This window comes from Aristolochia californica, unplaced genomic scaffold, assembly GCF_029961685.1.
Source record: "Aristolochia californica isolate CCGP_79_NKW_82.1479 unplaced genomic scaffold, dmAriCali1.0.hap1 SCAF_3, whole genome shotgun sequence".
Lineage (NCBI taxonomy): Eukaryota > Viridiplantae > Streptophyta > Magnoliopsida > Piperales > Aristolochiaceae > Aristolochia > Aristolochia californica.
The window spans coordinates 13,173,748-13,197,062 of NW_027181992.1; the positions used below are offsets into that span (position 1 = coordinate 13,173,748).

The 23,315-nt window shown below is 36.2% G+C and overlaps 2 protein-coding genes across 2 annotated transcripts; one reads left to right on the plus strand and one right to left on the minus strand.

Annotated features, from left to right (window-relative positions):
- Nucleotides 1-15,775: 15,775 nt before the first annotated feature.
- LOC137959369 (uncharacterized mitochondrial protein AtMg00820-like) lies at nt 15,776-17,473 on the minus strand. The gene is made up of 2 exons (XM_068806768.1): nt 17,388-17,473; nt 15,776-16,130 (listed from the first exon to the last, which is right to left on the minus strand). Exons 1-2 carry the CDS (start codon nt 17,471-17,473, stop codon nt 15,776-15,778), a joined length of 441 nt encoding a protein of 146 aa, XP_068662869.1.
- A 1,942-nt stretch (nt 17,474-19,415) lies between these two features.
- LOC137959370 (uncharacterized mitochondrial protein AtMg00810-like) lies at nt 19,416-19,856 on the plus strand. The gene has a single exon (XM_068806769.1). It carries the CDS (start codon nt 19,416-19,418, stop codon nt 19,854-19,856), a length of 441 nt encoding a protein of 146 aa, XP_068662870.1.
- Nucleotides 19,857-23,315: the final 3,459 nt, after the last annotated feature.

Here is a 23,315-nt window from a genome sequence, read left to right on the forward strand (position 1 = left end):
TTTAAACAGTCTCAACAATCATGCCTTTGTATCCATCTATAATAAGAGGCAAATTTTGCCCTTGTTATTGTTCTCATTGCCTCACAAAGCAATTGCATACATTGCCAAATTATCTGCTATTACAACTATAGAGTTTTTTTAAAATTTATTTAGGCTTTTGATTTAGTGACTAAGATATATCATTTTGGAGGTTTATGTTGTTAAATTGTGGAGCCTAATTAACACCTTATGCCTTACATGGATATTGATTGTTGCTTCATTAAGGGTAGTTTGGAGATTTTACACTTGTAATTTGGTTGTCTTAATTTTCTCTTTATATTTGGGGGCGCCGATGTTAGGGTTAATCATCGAGGAGAATCATCAGTTAGGAATGAGAGAGGTTAGAGAAAAACACAAGTGTGTGTGATTTTTCTTGTAAACTATTTTATCTTCATAGTGGATTACTGTAGCGACGAAAGACAGGATATAGTCTCACCTTGAGGCGAATCCGTATAAATCTTGTTGTTTTTTCGTGCTTGCTATTTCTTATTTTGTGATTATTATTGCTCTCGCTAGTTTTGAATTAGGGTAGTTAATACCTAACACATGTCACTACAATGTGTTATTTGAATAGTCTCAACAATCATGCCCTTGTCTCCATCAATAAGAAGAGTCAATTTTTTAGTTAAATAAACACTAATGGTATATCTTATAATTAAATGGTTGAGTGGTATACCTTATAATTACTAACTTTTTTTTGGTATTGTTTACCTTTATCATGTATTAGGCTTTCTACCTAATTCTATAAATAAGAACCCTAGAGAAGATGAGCTCATAACTGGAGCTCCTCTCCTTTGGCCTAAACATCTCCTTCCCACACGGGTTCTTCTCTTCCCTTTCTTCCACTTTTTCTTACCTCTTCTCCTCTTCAACACCTAAAATTCTCAAATATGAAACCTTATAATCTAACAAGGTATCAGAGCAAAAGTTCTAGAGTTAAAACAAACTGCTCTAAGTTAAGTTAAGCTTAGAGGACATCCAAATGCAACCTTTTGTGGAGGACGAAGTTACTAAAAAAAATTCAAGAAACACTCTCAATTGGTTAAGGTCTATTCATCCCCATCCATTGTGTGGCTTTTTCTTTTGTCCTTCAAATACCAGCTTTCAGTCTTTTAATTGGGAGTGTTCAAAGGAAGGAAAATTTTTCTCAAAAAATCGTGTTTTTTTCCTGAAATAAAAGGCTATGTGTTGGTCTAATTTATGGGTTACTGAAATCTCTTTCATCAGGCCCTTAAATGGATGCCAAAAATTCCCTCATGTGAAATAAAAAACTCCTCTAGATGCTGGATTAAGAGTCCTTGATTTGAAATTTTTAATTGACTCTTACAGTTCAAGAAACCATAAGTTAGGATCTGTAGAAAATTGTTGAAGCAAAGTTACTTGTTTTAAGTTATTTTTCAACCTTTATTCAAGTTAGTATTTTCATGGGATTTTCTAGAAATATTTACTCCATTCAATTGTTGTGTAGTCCCTTGGTAATCCAATTTAATTCATACTTGTTGGGTTATGGAAAAACTACTTGTATCAGTCATTTCTAAGGGTAATTTTTTAGCACTTGATTACTAGCTATTATTCTAGTGTTGATCCTTATTCTTGACTTCATAAGTTTGTTTGATTCATCACTACCTTGAGTATTAAAAAGTAGTCTCTCTTTGGCTGTTTAAGATCGCTAAAAGTTCAAATATGTTGAAGAAGTATTAGTAGCATAAGTTGTAATTAAGTATATGAGTGACACAACTTATAATTATGAAGTACTTTAAGTTTTTCCCCCTCATGTACTAGGGTTTCGAACCCTCAACTATAAATAAGAAGTAAGGGGGAGGATATACTCATATACGAGCTCCCTGTCAACCCATTTTTGTTTTTCTTGTTGGAAGATGGGCCTAAAGCCCGCACGACCAAGGATGGCTTACACGTACAAGTGTGTGGAAGATAGACTCAAGCCCATAGACCAAGGAGAAGGTCTACAAGCCCACACAATGGTGGCATAATGGTAAATAAAGAGTCATCTCATGAAGATAGGGTTTCTTATTTACTCTTACTAGGGTGAATGGTATTCTTATAATATTAGTACTTTTGATATCTATAAATACAATTTAAGGGGGAGGGTTTGGACAAGTCCATAACCCTATTTTTCCTCCTCTTTTCTCCAAATTCGTCACTCTTCCTCTTCTCCTCCTAAAACCTTCTCTCCATAACTTTTCTTCTTCTTCTCACCTCTTAATCCTCTTCTATTGTGATTATATGTCATGGAATCCTAATTTTCAACATGGTATTAGAGCAGGGAAAGATTTGAGACAGAAAAGGAGGAATAAGCACAATAAGAATAAAAAAGAAATAAGAGGAGTTTCTTGTTTTTCCTTTAATCTTCTTTCCTAATTTATGTGCTTCATTGGATATTTAACTCTTTTACCATATGTTTCATATATCAAATTACATATCATTAGAAATATATTTGATTCTATTTTTCAACTAAAAAAGAATTATTAAAATCATATTTTTCTAAAAAGGGAAATTAAAATCTGAAGCAGCAAAGGTTAAGCAACAAAAAAGTTTCTGCAACGACAAAAAATTTCAACTTTTGAGCCATTTTATGTCATCTAGAATGATACTTTATATGGATAATTCTATATAAAAAAAATCTATAAGTCTAGTTTCTTACCTATTCAACCAATTCCCATTCTAAGTTTTTTAGATGGTAATATATATCTCAGGAGAGTTAATGGTCATGCTAGCCAAAGAAGAAAGAGTACTCAGTTCGGCCATATTATAGAGTCCGAAATCTATTAGATTATGTATCTCAAAAGATGTATATTTTATGAACATAAGTTATACTTAGTTGAAAGATATGTAAGTCTAGTATCAAAAGGAGAAACTTTTATGTCAATCTGACCGATATTTAAGGAGATATTCACATTGGAAAAATCAAAGGTCGTGATGGAATACTATTGCATGCAAAGATTCGGATTTAAGCCCTTTTTTTTGCTTAAATTTTTTAGTTGTTGTTATTGATCAAGAATATCACGAAAGTATCTCATGATATATCCTTGGAAAGTTTCTACTTGTTAACTAACAATATTTGAAAAGAATCTTTAGAAGATCATCTTATTCTTAGAAACTTTCTTTGATTTATTTGTCAAAGATTGCCTTGCCTATTATTTCAAGAAAAAAAAGCATGAAAAAATGTCTTCTTTGATTACTAAGTTGGCCCCAATTGAAGGAGGAAACTATCTTATTTAGAATATTTTTCTAGCCACAAATTTTGTGAGATTTTGTAGTTATTTGAAAGATTACATAGAATTTGATTAGGTATCCTTGCATAAAAAATGAAGGCAAGAAAAGATTGAAATATTTGGCTTGGCATTAGTTACTTGGTTTACAATATTTGAGCTAATGAAGTTGTTGATACCAGCCTTCTTTTACATGATCATACAAGAGGTGGACTAACACTTGAGCTTGCAAAATATTTGTTGACTTCAAGCTGGGATCATTGACATTATCTCCCAGCTTAAAGGGGATAATAGAAGGAGAAGTATGAAGGATGATCACATTGGAGATTGTTTGATTTATTAATTATCAACAACACTTGATTCAACTAATTATTGGTAGTCTATTACTCGGCTTGACTCACTCACTCACTGTCAAAGCTACTATTTGTTATTTGCTATATACTACCGGCTTGACTTCGGCTTGATTATTACTTGGATTATCTTTAGTTTATTACTTGGTGCATATCTTACTTATTCAAGGATGGACTTACTGTAGATTATCTTATGTGTCCTTATTGTTCTTAAGGACTTTACTACCTACTGGTTATCCGCTGCTATATAGTTGCCTATTTGGTACGTGTTATTTGGGCCCAGGCCCATTTCAGTACTGCTATTGTGTCTCTTTGGTTGAGACATTATTATTATGATTGTTGTTAGTACATGGTGGCCCCAAAATATTATCTTCCAGTGATTACCTTTTACCCCTTATATAGCAGTTTTACTCCTACGATTTGAGAGTCGGTGCCCTGTGGAGGGACACTGTGATGGAGGAGTTTATTACTACACTTCTGAGCAATGCCTATAGACTCACTACCTATAGAGGATAGGAGTGTGCCCAACATCTAGCATGAGTCAAGTCTATTATTCATCCAAGAGGTATTTTTTGGGCAATCCTGAGAAAGTGGGTAGACTGTATCCCATAGTAGGGCTACTTTTTCGTCTATGAAATTGAGCGGAAAGTAGTTTTGACTATGACCATTTGATTGGAGTATAGAGCGATGTCTTACAGCAAGGATTGATTTTACTCTCTCTTATATTATGCCAGTTGAGTCTCTTGAAAAAGAATAAAGAGACCATCAGTTTGAGGGGGAGTGTTTGAAGATACGATGGACTATCATTTTATACGGGAAAATCCTATACACCATTTCCAATAAGCTAGGTGTTCATGATGTTCTTTCACCCCCAACATGAGGGGAAGTGTTGGAAGATGGGCCCAAACCCACACGACCAAGGAAGGCCCACACGTCCAAGTGAGTGAAAGATGGGCTCAAGTCCACAACCTGAGGAGAAGGCCCATAGCCCCACACAGTGGTGGCATGATGGTAAATAAAGAGTCATCTCATAAAGATGACACGGATGTAATTAGTTTATGATTTATGTCTCTTATTCACTCATATTAGGGTGAAGGGTATTCTTATAATATTAGTACTTTTGATATTAATAAATACAAGCTTAAGGGGGAGGGTTTGGACAAGTCCATAACCCTATTCTTCCTCCTCTTTTCTCCAAATTCGTCGCTCTTCCTCTTCTCCTCCTAAAACCTTATCTCCACAACTTTTCTTCTTCTTCTCACCCCTTAATCCTCTTTTACTGTGATTATACATCATGAAATCCTAATTTTCAACACGCCTCAAACTTGTGCACTCTATACTCCTCTCCTTCTCTTCCTCTTCTCTTATTTTCTTTTCTCCTTCTTCTCTCTTACTCTAAATATTTTAAACCATGAAACACTAGAATCTAACATGGTATCAAAGTAGGGATTCTAGGGTTTTATTTTGTTGCTCTAAAGTTCTACAAGAAACCATTGGAGAAAACAAGTGCTGGAAAAAAAAATCTAGCAAGTGACCTCGATCAAGTCCAAGTTTTTATGTCCTATTTCTATTGTGTTTCTAGATCACTAAAATCACAATTTTAAGTCCTCTTTCTAGTCCCTCAATTCAAGTTTGTTTCAGCCCTTAAAAAAATCGTTTTTTGGGCTTATATGAGGGCTAGAAAGTATGTTTTGATCACATGGATATAGTCTTTTAAAAATTTATTTTTTGGCAGCCATAATCCCTTCCTAAAATGTTGAAAATTCCATGTGTGTTATCAGTTTAACTGGATTGTATTTGAGTTTTTTCTTGTCTCCTAAAAGTCCTTAAAACCAAACCCTAGATTAGGGTTTAGAGTTAATGGCTAAATGAAAAGCCTTGTGTCTAAAGTGTTTTGATTCCTCTAAGGCACAAATTTTTTTTGTGGGAATATACTACCTGAATTGAGGTTTAATCTACTCCATCCATTGCCTATTTCATTGTAAGTCCACGTATGTGTTTGAATCATGCACATTGGTATATATGTGAGTGTTTTTTTTTGGAGGTTTGTTTCAGCCACTTATTGTTGTTTGTTTGAAAGTGGTTGATTCTTCTACATAAAAATTCAAGTTGTGATTAGTATCTTATTCCCTTGAGCACTACAATTATTTGTATTTTGTGGTTGGTTTATAATGGCTGAAAATTCACAAAAGTCCTCTTTCTATATTGAATTTAGACAACATGACTTTTTAAGAATTACCATTATTCCTCTAAAGGGCCTAAGTAATTTTTTTTATCATGGTCTCAATTAGTAAAAATATTTCTAATTACAAGAGATCTTGCTAGACACTTGACTCAAACATCTCTCAATGAAGATCATCCTTCATATTAAAAGTGGTTGAAGGAAGACACCTTAATCATAAGTGTTGACTCCCTTCTTGATTTTGATAATGACAAAACTTAATAGCGCTAACAATTGTAAATCTAGTATTTCCAATACTTTTGCTTCAAGAGACATTAATTTCAAGGTCTAAAACATTGAATTGATAAAAGCATTTTAAAGACCTCAAGCATCATGGAAAGTCAAGAATTCCTGAAGAAGTACCCTCTCAAAATGAAGATAAATTGAACACTAAAGTTTTAGGAATCATTTAGAAATGACAAAATTTCAGTCTATATAAAGAGATCCACTCCTTCTTAAACTTGAGGTCCAATGCAAACTTGGAGCTTGAGGACATATTTTACATCTAAACATGTTTTCACGAATACATAATACACATTTCATACATGTTAGGATTACTTAGGACCATTCATTCCCATGCTTTAAAAGTTTATAATGGTTTGGCACTGGAATGATCGATCAACATCTGCTAATGATCGATCAATCAAAAGTACATATGTCAAAAATATAAAGCATGATCGATCAACCAAGGTCAACTGCTCAATCATCCAGAACATGGCCAATCTGTGCTATAAAGCATGATTGGTCAACCCATTTAGACTGATTGATCAACATTGTCCAGGTAAAACAAATTCTTGTTGATTGATTGACCAACCTCTGAGACTGATCAATCATACAAAATTTTGCTAGTTAGGGACAAAGCATTGTTGGAAGACACCTCGATGTGGCATTAAAGTAAATACCTTCCCTACATCAAAGAGGTGGCAAAGGATATAAATCTTCTCATAAGGATGACACAAGAGTGTAATTAAAGAAGATGAAGTTTGTCTACTTATGTATTTTCTTTTTGAGTGCTTGTAGCCATATGGGCATTGTAGTTATTGTAAACTTTCTTCCTCAAATATAAATAGAGGCTCAAGGCATGGGGTAGATAATTATGTCTCCACTCTTCTCTCTCAAATTCGTCTTTAGACTTTTCTCCCAAACTCTCTCTCTCTCTCTCTCTCTCTCTCCATCCCTTTAGCCGTTCCTCTCTCTCCTTTATCCTCTCTTCTTTCTTCCTCTCTTCTTTCTTCCTCTCTTTTATTATCCTCTCCCTTTTTCTTTCCTCTCTCACCATCTTGGTTGAGGTCCTTATCATGGGATCCTAAATCCAACATGGTATCAAAGCTTTGGATTTAAGATCCCAATGTTAAGGCGGTGATTAAGTTAGTTTATCAAGCTTCATGTGATTTTGTTGGTAAAGCAAAGACTCGACAAGCAAAGATAAGTTTTGTTTTTGTTTCTCTACATTTCATGAGATTTTTTTATGATGTCAAGATGATTACTGGTTGATTCCTCTCATCTGGATAGAAGATAAGTATTACGTCTCGCAAAAGATTTCTTATGCTTGGTTTGGTTTTAATCTTGCAAGATGATAAACAGAACGTTAAATGCTCGGTTTAAGCATGGAAGTTCGATTTATCTCCTTGAAAAACGAATGTTGGATGAAGATTTTCTTATCCTTTTGTTGTATATGTGGATTATTATGATCAAAGGATGATTAAATTCGTTCAAGACTAGTTTATGTTGATGTTTGTATGTTCACTCTCTAAAAAGAGCTCAATGAAGGCTGTTTTGATTACTGAGAGGAGTTTTTTTTACCTTCCATTAGTTGTGTTATCCTTTGGATTATCTTACCTAGGGGTGGCATCGAATCGAGCCAAGCCCGAACCTACTTATGTTCGAGCCGGGTTTGATTTAAATATTTCAAACTCAAGCTCAAGCCAAGCCTAGCCTCTAGCCTAAAATTGTAATCGAGATCGAGCCCAATAATTTTAACTGAGTTCGAGCTCGAGCTTGAGTTCGAGCTCTAACCTACATTTAAAAAATTGCATAAAATACATGTCAAATAAACTCTATAAAATCATGCATAAATTTTACTTAAAATTAGACATAACCTCTACATAAAAACATAAACCCTGCATAAAATTGGGTCTATTGAACGTCAATCATGTTGATTAGTATGAACATGACCACCAAGCAATGCCTTGACACTCCCACAAAGAGAATTGAGAGTCTTACCCCCCCTCCCCCACCCTGAAGACTTAAAAAACCTATTGACCTGCCTAGTATTTACATTTTTGTACAACGACCCTCACTACAACAATAATTCAACAATAATTCAACACTTAAAAACTTTCTTGATGCCAAACTAGGAGAAGAGAATGCATTCAACCTCCTCTCCTTATGGTTTTGTAGTATAGGAATCCTACAAGCAGAATCTCCATCTCTAAAAATTCACAGAGAATCTGTTTTGGCCAACTTGAAAACTATAACAGATTTCAAAATATCCTAAAAAATAAAAAAATCATACTACCCACAAGAACCGTAATCCATCAATTGTTGTCTTTCCCATAGTCTTCAAACTACATATCACTAAAGTCTAAATCAAACAATGGTTGGTCTCCACCCAATTTGTAATTCAACATCGACTCATTCTCCTATTTGGGTTTGAGAAAATCATAACCATAATTAACACATACTGGAGTCCATATGTAGCAGACAACCCAACAAGAGGGTGATTGGTGACACCCATGGCAGCTGACCACTACCTAGATGCAACCAATAACTGCCTATATTGTTGTTGTAGTTAGTGTCCATGCTCAACCCGAGTTCATTTCCTCTGTTTGCTATATAAAAGTTAAAGATTTCTGTGTATGTATAAACATTTTTAAATAAAGCGACCAATCTGAATCAATCTTGATGGACATTGACTTTCCAACAACATGAAGATCACAATTTAATTAACAAATAACCTAATATGTTGCATACACATATTCTACTATACACTTTATACGAGAATATAAAATTTATGGCAGTGTTTATACATTGATAAATTTCCAAGAAGACACATCCAATAAACCGCGATGATTAGTGTCCAAAATAGTTTTCAAAATTATTTCACACTGATACTAAAATTGTTCAGTGAAATGAAACTCTATCATCATTTGACACTTCTAGAGACACCAATTTTGAGAACTCTAAGAAAATAGCCTACAAGACAAAGAAGTATAACTTTCAAAATTAACTTCAAAATATCAATCACATCATTCAACTTAAGATTAGATCAATTCCACATGAACAAGTACGAATTGCTAGAACATTAATAGCAAAGATATTTTCTCACTCAAGGAAGTACAAAAAAAAAAATCTACAAAGCCTAAATTTCTTCGATGATAAAACTTCAGCGAATAGAAAGAAAGTACATCACAGGACAACCAAATCCTCAAAAAATATTTAGAGATTTGTAAACAAACAAGAATCGAAAGGCTATGCATCAAATCCTCAAACCCTTAAATTAAAAAAGAAAAATTAATGACAGACACATGGTTGAGATTCGTTAAAGTGTTTCCAATGCCTTAGATGAGATTGAAAATGCACTTCGATCTTGTCAACGAAAAGATTTTAACTTAAAAGACAAGTAGACATAGCCAAAAAAAAAGATTATTAAAACAAATACATAAATTTAGAACAAAGAGAAATCTAAACTTTACAAAATGAAAAAATCATACCCTCACTATAGGGTCTGAAGCCTAATAAACCTTGCTCATGCATCTAAAATAAGAGTTGTAATGGAAATGATTTTAACGGAAACTCCATATAAAGGGTACGCAGAATCGATGACAAAAACCACACAATAGAGCCATCATTTCTTCCCAAAAGATTGAGGATCCCTAATGGAGACAGGAAGACGTTGTCCCTGGGAAGTGCTACCAGTTGATTGAAGAGGCTGTTGAAAAAATAGGGCACTGTTGAAATAGGGTATCCCTCCAGGTCTAAGAGTTTTCTTACTCTCTCGATTTGTTAGAGAAGATGAGAGAAGTGGATAGGAGAGGAGGCGAGAGCGGTGATTTTTTCGTCCTGTCTCTGCAACTCGAAGAGGACTGAAGACTGAAGACCCCAATAGCCAAAAAATTTAAGTTATGGAGCTAGCTTGAGAACTCGCGAACCGAGCTGAGGCTTGGTGGATCATGTAACTTAACGAACGCAACCTATAACTCAAATTCGGTTTGAGTATGGGATTGATTGAGCCGAACTGAGCTAGGATTGAGCTGAACTCAAACTGTTCATGAATTGGCACGGTTCAATGCCAACCCTAATCTTTTTTAGGAATTAAATGCCCTAATTCCAAACTAACGAGAATAATAATAGTAATCGTAGAAGAAAAGAAAATCAAACACGAAAACAAACAAGAAGATTTATATAGGTTCGCCTCAATGTGAGACTACGTCCTATCTTCCGTCGCTGTTGTAATCCACTATGAAGATGAAATAGTTTACAAGAGAGATCGCACACTTACAGGTGTTTCTCTCTAACCTCTCAGGCTGCAACTTGAGATGCTGCTCAGATTAAGATGATTAAACCCTAATAGCGGAGCCCCTCAATTATAAAGAGAAAATTAGGGCAATCGTGATACAAGAGTAAAATTCCCAAACTGCCCTTAATGAAACAACAATCAATATATTGTGGATCGGATGGGGGCTCCGCCCCCACACGACCGTGAGGGGGGCTTTCCATACCCTTCCAACCCCCAAGACGACCTAACCCCGCAGGTTGATCCACAACCAACTCAGCATAGGGCGTTAATTAGGCTCCACAACTTAACAAATCTTACCCAAAAAAATCATGTAGAAATGGTAAGATCAAGTTATGATTTAATCACAAAGTTGGCACACTTTGTATAGAAGGAAAATTTCTTTCTTCTAGAGCTCACCAAGAGGAAAGTTGGAAAAAAAGAAAGTGTTGTGATTTATCTACTTCAAGGTTTCCTATTTTAGATTATTTTTTGGAATTTCTTTCCTAAATTATTTAAGGAACAAAGGAAGTCAAGAATTGTGATCTTATATTGATAGTTGGTGCAAGTGATACAGAAGGAAAGTTTCTTTATTTAGAAGATCCTCTAAGTTGTTCAAGATCCCTTGAGATTTCACTTAGCTTTATAATTCTTTATTATTTGAGAAAGATATGGAATCAATATTATATGATTTGGATTAGCAGTTAGAGTAAAAATCTCTTTGATTATGTCCATGAATAAGGCCTTGGTTTGGTTTGGCTTGGTTTGAATTGTTGATTGACTTTACCTCGGTTTGGTTCAGATTGGCTTGTTTGGTTTCCTCTCTTCTAGTCTTGGTTGGTTGATATAGTACATTGAATATTCATTAGTGATGGTGAAGAATATATGAATATGAGTGGTAAAAGTGACATACTTAAGATTACCACTATACCCTTAAGATGTTATCAAATTACTTAAGTTAGGCCCTGTCGGTTAAAAGATTCTTTATCACTAGAGATCTCTTAGAACATTGGATTATACCAGCTTCACCCATAGATGAAGATGACAATTCCTATATTAAATGGCTCAAGAATGACACACTTGTCATCAGTTGGCTCATTAAAAATATGGAGGAACATGTGACCAATAATGTTGTCCACCTTGAGATGGCAAAGCATATATGAGACACTTTTTCCAAGTTGTATTCGAGCACCGAGAATTTATAGAAATTATATGATGTGTTTCAGAACATGATAAATACAAAACAAGGAGAGAACTTGCATGAGTACTTTGGTTGGTTTAGAGGGCTGATTCAGACGTGGAAAATTGTTCAACCCTATTGCACCGATATATTAGTTCAATAAAAGTAATAGGAGACCTTAGCAACTGCTATTTGCTTGCTGAATATCAAGCCATATCTTAAAGTTACCAAAACCCAACACCTTATCTCCTTTGCACTTCCATCATTCAGTGACATAAGTAAAACATTACTTCGGATACTAGATCCTTCCTCCACCTCTCATACTAAAGTATCATCTGCTATGTACTCAGGAAATAGTGGTACATCTTTTACCACCTGAGGGCGTGGTAGAGATGATAGAGGATCCCAAACAAAAAGTGGTAGAATTGGCTCTGGTTCTTCAATATCAGAACACTGGGTGTGTACTCACTGTGGTGAACTGAACCATCTGATGGATACCTACGTTTCTTTTTTTTGGTTGACCCATTATCAGGTAGTTTCCCTTAGATGTAGGAATAGTGGGATAATTGTAACTGCTAATCAGTTCCAACTTCTCCTTTTTGATTGGAAAGAAGGTTTGAGAAGTTGTATGTAAAAAAAAGATGTGGTCTAGCAAAGAAACATGTGTTCTCCATGAATAGGACTTTGGATAGACTAGACAAGCTTTTCTAGAAATTCCTAGAAATTGTCTGCCATGGCTGGAGGTATGTACCTGAGCTTCCCTTTTTCAGTTTTATAAATTTCATACATGTTTTTTAGAAATCCTGTTTACATTTGGTATCAAAGCATAATCTCTAGTCTGGCTTTCCATTACATTAAAATCTCTAGAATCAGTCGTTTTAGTTGGTTTATTTGAGTAATTTACATTGGGCGAATGAGGGTCTTATGTCTATTCCCTCCATCCCAACGCCAACCTCATTAGATGCCGAGAAGCCTAACGACTTAGACGACCGAGTGGGGCTGTCAAGGAGGCTAGAACTTCCTGAGGCTGACGCGCTTGAACCAAGGGGGGGGGGGGGGGGGGGGGGTTTCTAGAGAGGCATCACTTTTTCATCGTCTAAGTTTCAGTGACACAATTTAAGGACTATTGAGGACGATGGGCTACAAGCTCGTAGGAGGTGAATGTCAATTGCCAGCTATCAGCTGTTGTTTTGGTTGGCATACAAGATCATCGAAGAGGGGAGCCAAATGACGGTGCTCGTTGTGTGCACTAGAGTCGAACTATTGATGCCCTGTGCACATTTTCTACCCAACTCTCTGTTAGTCCCACTCACATCTCGAAGTCGCTTGCAGACTAGCATTGCGCAACACTGATCCTCGATAGAGAGATGCTGATAGCAACATAGACTAGGAAATTTGTGCTCGAGCCTAGAGCTCTCCCATTGCACCAAATTGTGGATGGAGAGCATGGAAGAGGTTGTCTTGCTGACGGGTGGTTATGAGCACTAGGTGGTGCGACAAAGCGAAGCTACGACTGGCGTTGGGTGCATCGGTATCGAGTGCACAATGAACGATGTTGTTTGGACTTCCTTTGTCTGACACATCCTTGGCTCTACAGCAGGTTGGAACACAATGAAAGCAGACTTTGGGTGCATTGGCATCGATATCACGATGGTGGCCTGCGTCAAAATGTAGCAAGGCCGACACTGGGTGTGCATGCGTCGAGATTACGACGGTGGCACAAGTGTTGTGCCCACACATTGTGCATGGCCTGGAGGTTGAAGACAACCTCCAACATGCTTAAATTATGTATATATACTTTTACATTGTGTCGCATTTCTATGATATAGGAGTGTTGTGTCACTTTCCTGCAAAGAAATTTGTGATTAAAAAAAATTGGTGTTGAGAGTGGGATTGGAACCCACAACCTCAACTTGAACTTGGGCCTTAGACAACTCATGCAAACCAACTCGTGTGTTTTGAATGAAAAAACATTTATAAATAATGGGAAAATCAATATATTTGTTTTTCTTGCTTTTTTTATTCACTGCATATGAATTAGAAAGTTATACATGCATATATGAATTTATAATATGCTTATTTTTGCTATATTTCTATTTTTAAAAAAATATTTAGGTTTTATGCATACTTAATTTTCTATGCATATTTTTTGTTGACCTAAATATAAGGAATTAATAATTGGCATAAATTTTACTCAAATATTTTGATGTCATATTTTGTTTACATTTGAATAATTAAGTTATAGCCACAACATTCTTAATTATGAAAATGTTAGAAGATGGGCTCAAGCCCACATGAGTATGTTGAAGGCCCACACGTCCAAGGTGCGTGGCATGATAGTAAATAAGGTGTCATCTTATAAAGGTAGCACAAATGTGTTATTAGTCAAGGAGAACATGTCTGCTTATGTAAAACTTGTAACCCTAAGGGCATTATAGACATTGTAACTGTTGAATTTAGGATCCCTTTTCCAATATTCCAAGCAAGGGAAGAGAGAAAGAAAAAAAAAGGAGAAAAGGGGAAGAAGGCTCTCGGGTAGCGAGAAGAAGAGAAGAGGAACAAGGTGTGTGCCAAGAAAAAAGAGAGAAATTTACTCAAGAGAAAATTGTAGAACTTGATTAATTCCGAATTACAACATCTCTATTAATAGAAGAGGAAGTGATATAGTCCTTATACAATTAACCTTTAAATCTCCTAATTTCATTCCAACTCTAACTCTCTAAGATAAGTCTATCTTGGAAGGTTAACACAATCAAATAGAGTTCTATTATTAGTTGAACATAATTCTTTTTCGATAACATGGAAATAAGGGAGGAGGTGAGTTTGTTGCCTTATCCTTGTGGGTCCACGTGATCTTCCAGCTCATATTGATAAGATTCCAACTCGTGGTATCTTTGTGGGTCCCACTTGATTTTCATGTCTTCTAACTCATTTAAGCTTGTGCTTCTTATCTTCTTAACTCATGCTAGCTTGGATGAGGACTCTTCTTGGCATCCCTCGTCCTCATGGTGGGTCCCACCAGCTTGTGTATCATGGTGGGTCCCACATTGTAACACTCCCCCTCAAGTTGATGGTGGAAAAATATCCTAGATGCCTAGCTTGCTGCAGATGGTAGATATAATCTTGTGAGTGACCGGCTTGGTGAGAATATCTGCAACTTGACTTTGTGATGTTATATGCTTTAGAGATAAAAGACCCGCTTGGAACTTTTCTTGTATGAAATGGTAGTCCACTTCAATATGCTTTGTTCTTTCATGGAAGACTGGATTCGATGTAATGTGTATAGCTGCTTGATTATCACAATATAGATCCATTAGAGCTTCTTTGTAGAATCCCATTTTAGTGAGAAAAGATCTTATCCATAGGGGTTCACTAACAGTGTGTGCCATGGCTTGTATTCTGCTTCTACACAAGACCGTGCTACTACATTTTGCTTCTTGCTTCTCCATGTAACCAAATTTCCTCCAACCATTGTACAAAATCCCAAAGTAGATTTCCTATCATCTGGGTATTCGGGCCAGTCTACATCTGCGAATCCTTTGATGTTGAAGTGACCATGATTTTTATAGAGAAGCCCTCTTCCTGGAGCTCCTTTCAGATATCGTAATATCCTTTCAAGTGCTTGCCAATGACTAAGTTGTGGTTTGCGCATATATTGACTCACCACACTTACTGCATATGATATATCTAGCCTTGTTACACATAGGTAAATAAGTCTTCCCCCTAGTCTCTGATATTTTTCGATATCTACATCTTCTTCAGTACCTGCACATAATTTTGTATTTGAGTGCACTGGAGTGTTTGCTGGTTTGCATCCCTGCATTCCAGTCTCCTCAAGAAGATCAAGGGCATACTTCCTTTGGGATAGCACAATCCCATGTTTGGATTGTAATACTTCAATACCCATAAAATATTTGAGTAGTCCAAAATCCTTTGTCTTAAATTCAGCACATATTTTTTCTTTTGTTTCTTGGATGCCCTCGAAATCACTACTAGTTAAAATGATATCATCAACATATACTGCCATAATTACCTTGCCTCTAGGTGTGTTTTTAATAAAAACTGAGTGATCTCCAGAGCCTCTGTAAAATCCTGCCCGTATGAGGGCTTGACTAAATTTCTCAAACCATGCACGAGGGGACTGTTTTAGACCATACAAATTTTTTTTAGTTGATATACTGATTCCCTCTCAACCACATACCTAGGTGGTTGTTGCATATAAATTTCTTCTTTGATGTCTCCATTCAAAAAAGGCATTTTTCACATAAAGTTGATATAGCTCCAGGAAGAGTTAGCTGCCAGAGATAATAACACATGTATCGAGTTCATTTTTGCCACTGGAGAGAAGGTTTCCTCATAATCAATTCCATAACATTGTGTATAGCCCTTAGCCACGAGGAGAGCCTTCAGCTGAGCCACATAACCATCCGAATTGTCTTTCATAGTAAACACCCATTTGCAACCGACAGGTTTCTTATTTAATGGAAGTGGGACTAGAGCCCATGTCTTATTTTCATAAAGGGCCTGCATTTCTTCATCTATTGCTGGTACTAAAGATAAACCTGGAGGTAGATTATCAGAATAGTATGGAGAGTCTTCAAAAAATATGACATTCCTGGACACAAGTAAACATTGAAGAGTGAGATTATAACAAACATAACCCTTTTGTGTATGAGAGTATCTTAGAAAGATACACAATAGATTTAGGATCAAGTTTAGTGTGTTTTGGGGAGGAAATATGGACAAAACATTGACACTCGAAGATTTTCAAGGGCAGTGAAAATGGATCATCATTCGGTAACAATGTAGAGTAAGGAGATTTATTACCAAGAATGGAAGATGGTAGACGATTTTCAAGAAAACATGCAGTCAGGATTGCATGAGGCCAATAAAAGTATGGAACTTGAATGACATATAATAAACCTCGGGCCACCTGAAGAATATGACGATTTTTCCATTCGGCTACACCATTTTTTTTGAGGAGTGTAGGCAAATGATGTTTGATGGATAATGCTATTGTCTTTACAAAAGAGTCAAGTTCTTTGGAAATGTATTCTTTGGCATTATCAAACCGAAGTATTTTTATGTTATCACCAAACTGAGTGAGTACCATAGAATGAAAAGACTTAAAAATCAATGGTATCTCAAAACACTCCTTAAATAGAAACAACCAAGTGGAACGAGTGAAATCATCAATAAATGTAATAAAATACCTGACTTGAGCAATATTTGAGATGCTCAAGGGTCCTCATACATCGGTATGAATTAATAAAAACGGAGTAATACTTTTGACTTTTGGACGAGGTGAGTATGTGCTCCTTTGATGTTTACTCAGTTGACAAACTTCACAATGAAACTCAGACCTGACTTTAAGAGTAGGAAACATATAATGAAGAGATTGTGAAGATGGATGTCCCAACCGGTTGTGTCATAGCCTTGTCTCATTTTCACTAGTGGAAATTGTATTTATTTTTGGCACATCTAGGTAGTATAGCCCCCCTTGTTCACGGCCTCCACCTATCACCTGCTTCATTATAAGATCCTAAAATACACACGAAGTGGGTGAGAAGGTGATAGAGCAATTAAAATAGTTTGTCAGCTGATTAACAGATAACAGATTCAAAGGGAAGGTAGGAACAAATAGAATATCAGTGAGCGGAAGTGATGGTGTAACAAATTCATTATCTATCGAGCTCGAGCCGAGCATGTGTTTTGAAATCGGTTTCATTTTACCTTAAAGAGCTGAGCTCGACTGAAGCCAGGTTCGGTTCGTCGGCTCATGAGCCGGCTCGAGGTGAGTCGGGATTGGTATCGGGTTGGGAGCGGGAGCGTGAGCGTAAGCGAGAGTGAGGGGGGAAAAGTTTTTCCTCACCTCGTCACCATCGAGCCCCTCCCGTCGGCTGTTGTCACCGCCTCTACAGCCGTCGACAGTTGCTCTCCGGCTGCCTCTGTGACCATCTGTTCGATTTCTTCCTCTCCTCGCCGTGACCACTTTTTCTGTCGTCACCACTTTCGTCGCCTTCGTCGCAGCCGTCATCCCCGACGATAGGTCCTCCCTGGCATCGTAACCCCCTTCCCTCCACGTCGTCTCAGCGAAAAACCTGAACCAGTAAGTTCAAGGGATAAATAATCTCCCCCCTCCCCCGCGCCAAGATGATTTTGCACGTGCGAAAAGTAACAAAAAAAAAAACTTTTCCTTAAACTCTCCTTCCTCATAGCTCTTGAAAAAATTAAAAATACATTTTATAGAAATAAGTTTCTTTGAACTATTAGTGTCTCATGTTAATTTTAAACATTTTTCTTTCTGAAAATTCTTATTAAAAATCTTATAATTTTCTTAGTAAGATTTTCCTACCAAGATGGGGTAGAAAACTGTATAGAAATTTTTTGAATAAGTATTTAACATTTAATGTTGTAATACTTTTAGCAAGATGCAATTTTCATTGCAATTTTGTGTTTGACATTTTATTTGATTAAAATTTTATCGATAAGTATAATAATATATTAGATTGATTTTTAATTTTTATTTATTTCCCAAGAAGAGGCCATTAAAGGTCCATTTATCTTTCCTAAGAAAATTTTAAAATATTTCCTGTAATTTTCTAATAAGTCACTAATTGTAAAAGGATTTTATTTAAAGGTTTTTTTGGGAGGCCATAGTAAATTTATGGCCAGATTCAAAAATTAAAAAAAAAGCTAGACAAACGATTGAAGTAAAATAGATTAATATTGGTGCATTTTAATCTATTATTGAAATTCAATCCTGAACCTCCCTTATCATTATTTTTTTTAAATGTATGCATAATTTTATATATTATTTATTCGAAGCCACCCCTACATGCGAGATCATAAAGAAGGAAAAAAAAAAACTCTTTGTCCCTTCCTCATGGCTCTTGAAGAAATTGATAAGATATTTTAGTAGAAATACTTTTCTAGAGACTAGTAGTGGTTTTTTTCAATAAATGTTGAAAAGACATTTTTAGTAGAAATATAGGGACCATTAGTGCCTCATGTTTTTTGAAAATATTTTTCTAATTATAAATTCTTGTTAAAAAATCATATAATTTTCTAAGTAAGATTTTCTTGCCAAGATGGGCTAGAAAACCGTATGGAAAATTTTTGAATAAGTATTTGACAGTTGATGATATAATCCTTTTAGCATGAGGCAATTTTCATAGCAATTTTGTGTTTGTGATTTTATTTGATTAAAAAAATTATCAATAAGTATAATAATATATTAGATTAATTTTTAATTTTTATTTATTTCCTTAGAAAAAGTAATAAGAGGTCCATTTAACTTTCCTAAGAGAAATTTAAAATATTTCTTGTAATTTTCTAGTAAGTCTCTAATAGTAATAGGATTTTATTTAAAGGATTTGTAGTTTTTATTTGGGTGATTATAAATTGATAGTGATATTTCATTTAATTTTGTTGTGTTTGATTATTATATGGACTTTATTCAAAATGTTATGCATTGTATGAAGTGTATGGAGTATATAAACAATTTCGTGGAGTGTTTATGGAATGTATAGACAATTTTATGGAGTGCTTATGGAATGTTTATGCTGGTATTATGTATATAGATTATGCTCAATTTTAAGTAGAGGTCATGATGAATTTTATATAAGAGTTATATACATAGATTATCCTCAATTTTAAGTAGAGGTCATACCAAATATTATACATGTATTATATATATATAGGGTATGACCAATTTTATGTAGAGGTCATACCAAATTTTATGTAAAATATATGCATAATTATATATATATTTTTTGAAAAGTTTTAAATGTATGTTGAAGCTCGAGCTCGGCTCGAACTCGGTTAAAATTTTTAGGCTCGAGCTTGATAAAAATTTTAGGCTCGAGACGAGGTTCGGCTCGAAGCTCGGTTCGAAATAATGGAGGTCAATGTCAAATACAGGAAAGATGAAGGGACTCTTCTTGATGATCCTACTATCTATCAACGACTAGTTGGGAGTCTCATATACTTGACTACTACTCGCCCAGACATCTCCTTCGACAGTTTATGTCATCTCCTAGACACCTTCATCTTGCGGCGGTTCAACACATCATCAACTATCTGTGGGTTATTCTTTCCTTTAGGCTCCGTACTACGTCTGGTTGCCTACAGTGATGCAGATTGGGTTGGATGCCCAGATACTCGTCGATCTACTCTAGGTTGGTGTATGTTTTTAGGGGATGCGTTGATTTCTTGGAAATGTAAGAAACATGACCGGATGTCCCAATCATCCATCGAGGCTGAGTATCGTTCCATGTCTACTGCCTGTTCTGAAGTTATCTGGCTCTGCGGCCTTCTTACCGAGCTCCAGTTTCCTTAGACCTCCGCTACACCACTTCATGCGGATAATACGAGTGCAATTCAGATTGCGGCCAACCCTGTTTTCTATGAGCGCACCAAGCACATTGAGGTGGACTCTCACTCTATCCGTGACACTTTGGAGCGTCGGGTAATATCTTTTCCGTACGTTTCTTCGGATCTTCAAGTGGCTGATATCTTCACCAAAGCATTGTCTCATCCACGACATAATTTTCTAGTTGGCAAATTGTTGCTGGTTGATTCACCAGTATCAATTTGAGGGGGGATGTTACGATATTGTGGAATGTATATTTGGTATAACTTATGCTTGTTGTATGTTGTATTATGTACATAGCTTAATGGGCTGGGTGGGATTATGGTGGGCCCATGGGCTGATATATATTATGTGATAAACCTAAGTATAAATAAGAAAGAAAAGAGAGGGAAGGGGCATTGCACTCCCATCCTCAAGCGTTTCACCTTCTCTCCTCACAATCGTCTATCCAAGAAACGAGAGCGTGAGGCTCTCTATCAGGTCTATTCTGTCAGTCCCCGGAGGTCTTGGTGGTTCCGTCCACCGTCAACAAAGTTTAGTGGTCTCGGAACGTGAGGAGCTGGAAGCCTTGCAGTGTGGTGTTTCATCCCCGAGAAGACCAATGCGTGGACACTGGTCTCGGCTGATTCGTCGGCCCTCGTTCTTGAAGAATACATGGGTTAACAGTAGAGGGAGAAGCATTTGGAATACAGAGAATTGTAGCACATACATCATCAAATGTGGGAACCCCGGAAGAGCTAAGAAGGTGAGTCTTAGCAACTTCAAGATGCAGTGTAATGTTAGCAAGGCATATGACAGTTATCAAAGCCTCTTTCTATTTATCTTGGAAAGAGATATCTATAGAGGTTGGTTGGATAAGTTTCCATTCTTGAAAAAAACCTCGAAAGCGGGCCAAATATTCATGTATATTGTCTCCACTTTTGGTGGTAAGCATCCATTGTAAAATATCATATGGCTTTTGTAAGTTGTCGGAGCTTGAATACAACTTGGAGCATGTCTCCCAAATTTGTTTAGCCGTCTCTAAATGAATGACATTATTGGAGACATTTTCTTCCATACTATTGATAAGTCAACTAATAACCAATGTACCCTCCTTTAACCATTTGGTATAGAATATATCATCTTCATCAATATGTGGTCCACGGTTGGTGAGATGACCAACTAGGTCATTTGTGATAAGAAATCAATGAACCAATGTGGACTAGTTCATAAAATTTGATACCCCCCCCCCCCCCCCCCCCCCCCCCCCCCCCCCCCCCCCCCCCCCCCCTGCAAGGGTACAATGGTGATTCTAAATATGTTAGTCTTGTGACTCATATTATCTTCAGCCATAGTAGGAAAATCAAGTAAAATAGTTCTCCAATCAAGTAATCAAAATATGACCAAGTTGAAGGCTTTAACCAACTCGTTTAATGGAGATGCTTTGCATAAATGATAAGTAATTAATTTTAATGGATAATGACTCACAAACGGCTCAAAATCATCCTTCTTTATCCTGGAATCTTGTTCCCACAAATTTATAAAAAAAATCCAATATCCATTGGTCTCGGTCAAAGTATTGTGCAAACCGATAAAAACTGCCTTCATAATATCTTCTAATCAAAGATAATCAAATATGCATATATTATCATAATTTCATAAGATGAAAAAATGCATAAGGACATCTCTAAACCACCTCTTAATACCAAAAACTAGTAGCATAAATTTAATAATATAAAAAATAAATACTTATCACACTTGCTTGATGAATTCCGAGTTACAAACACCTTTATTTATAGTTGAGCAGGTGATAGAGTCCATGTACAAGTAATTTTAGGACTCCTAATTACATTCCAGCTAGAACTCTCCAAGATAAGCCTATCTTGATAAGATTACATTTTCTATTTAAGAGACTTAATTTAACTCAACTACAAACTCCTTCTTTAAGGAAGTGAATCAAGCTAGAGAGCCAGCTCTTGGTCTTATCTTGTGGGTCCCACATGATCTTCCAGCTCATGTAGATAGAGATATCAGCTCATGGTATCTTTGTGGGTCACACTTGATCTTCAAATCTTCTATTTAATTCCAACACATGTTCCTTATCTCTTAGCTAGAGCAACTTTGTATGAGGACTCTTGTTGACACCTCTCGAGCTCCTTGTGGGTCCCACCAGTTTGTGGGGCCATGGTGGGTCCCACATTGTAACATCTTCTCACCCATTTCTTGTGTGTTTCAGGATCTAACAATGAATCAGGTGATTGGTGGAGGCCATGAATATGGGGGGCTCTACTACTTGGACTTGCTTCAAATAAATGCAATCTCAACCAAGCAAACCGAGGCAATATTATGGCACAATCAGTTGGGACATCCTCAACACCATCTCTTTAACTTCTCTTTCCAACATCTAAAATTTTGTCAAATTTGAATTGTGAAGTGTGTCAAGTGAGTAAACACCAAAGGACCACATATTCTCCTCAGACTGAACATAAAGGTGTTATAGCCTTTTCCTTGATCCACATAGACATGTGGGACCATTGAGTGTCTCAAACTTTTCCATATTTAAGTACTTTATTACCTTTATTGATGATTTTACTCGTGTCACACGGATATTCTTCTTTAAAGAGACGAAATTTTATGCATTATAAAGTCCTTTTATGCTATGATGGCCACTCAATTTGGTAAGAAAATAAAAGTACTTTGCTATGATAATGCCAAAGAATATCTCTCTAGTGACCTTGTCTCTTTTTGTCAGGAAAATGGCATTGTCTATCAGACGTCTTGTGTCTACACCCCTCAACTGAATGGTGTAGTGAAACGAAAGAACCGCCATCTCCTAGAAGTAGCATGTGACTTATTGTACTCCATAAAAGTACCATACTTCTACTGGCCACATGCCATACTTATTGCATCCTTTCTCAATAATAGGTTACCCTCATCCGTCCTCGGTCACAAATTCCCATACTAGTTATTATTTCCAAATGATGAACCTTTTTTTATTCCTTTACGAGTCTTCGAGTGTACTTATTTTGTTCATGTTACATCACCTCAACGATGTAAAATATATCCAAAATCTATCAAGTGTATCTTCTTAGGATACTCTAGCACACATAAGGGTTATGTTTGTTATAATCCTACTCTTCGGAGTTTTCTAGGTATGTGACTGTCTTTGAAGATACTTCATACTACTCTATCAAAAATGCTCCTCTAGGTCTCTCATATGTGCAAGCCTCTCCTCGACCAGTTGTGCCTCGTGATACGAAAACTTTTCAACCCCCTGAAGCATTGGTCGATACCACACCTAAGGAGTTCACGGATCTCACTGAGGTAAGTTCTTATCCAACTACTCCTGTTCCTTTTGGATCATGTTAGAAAAGTGGGCTCAAGCCCACACGTCCAAGAAAACAAAGCTAACACATCTAAGAGGTGGCATATGGGTAAATAAGAAGA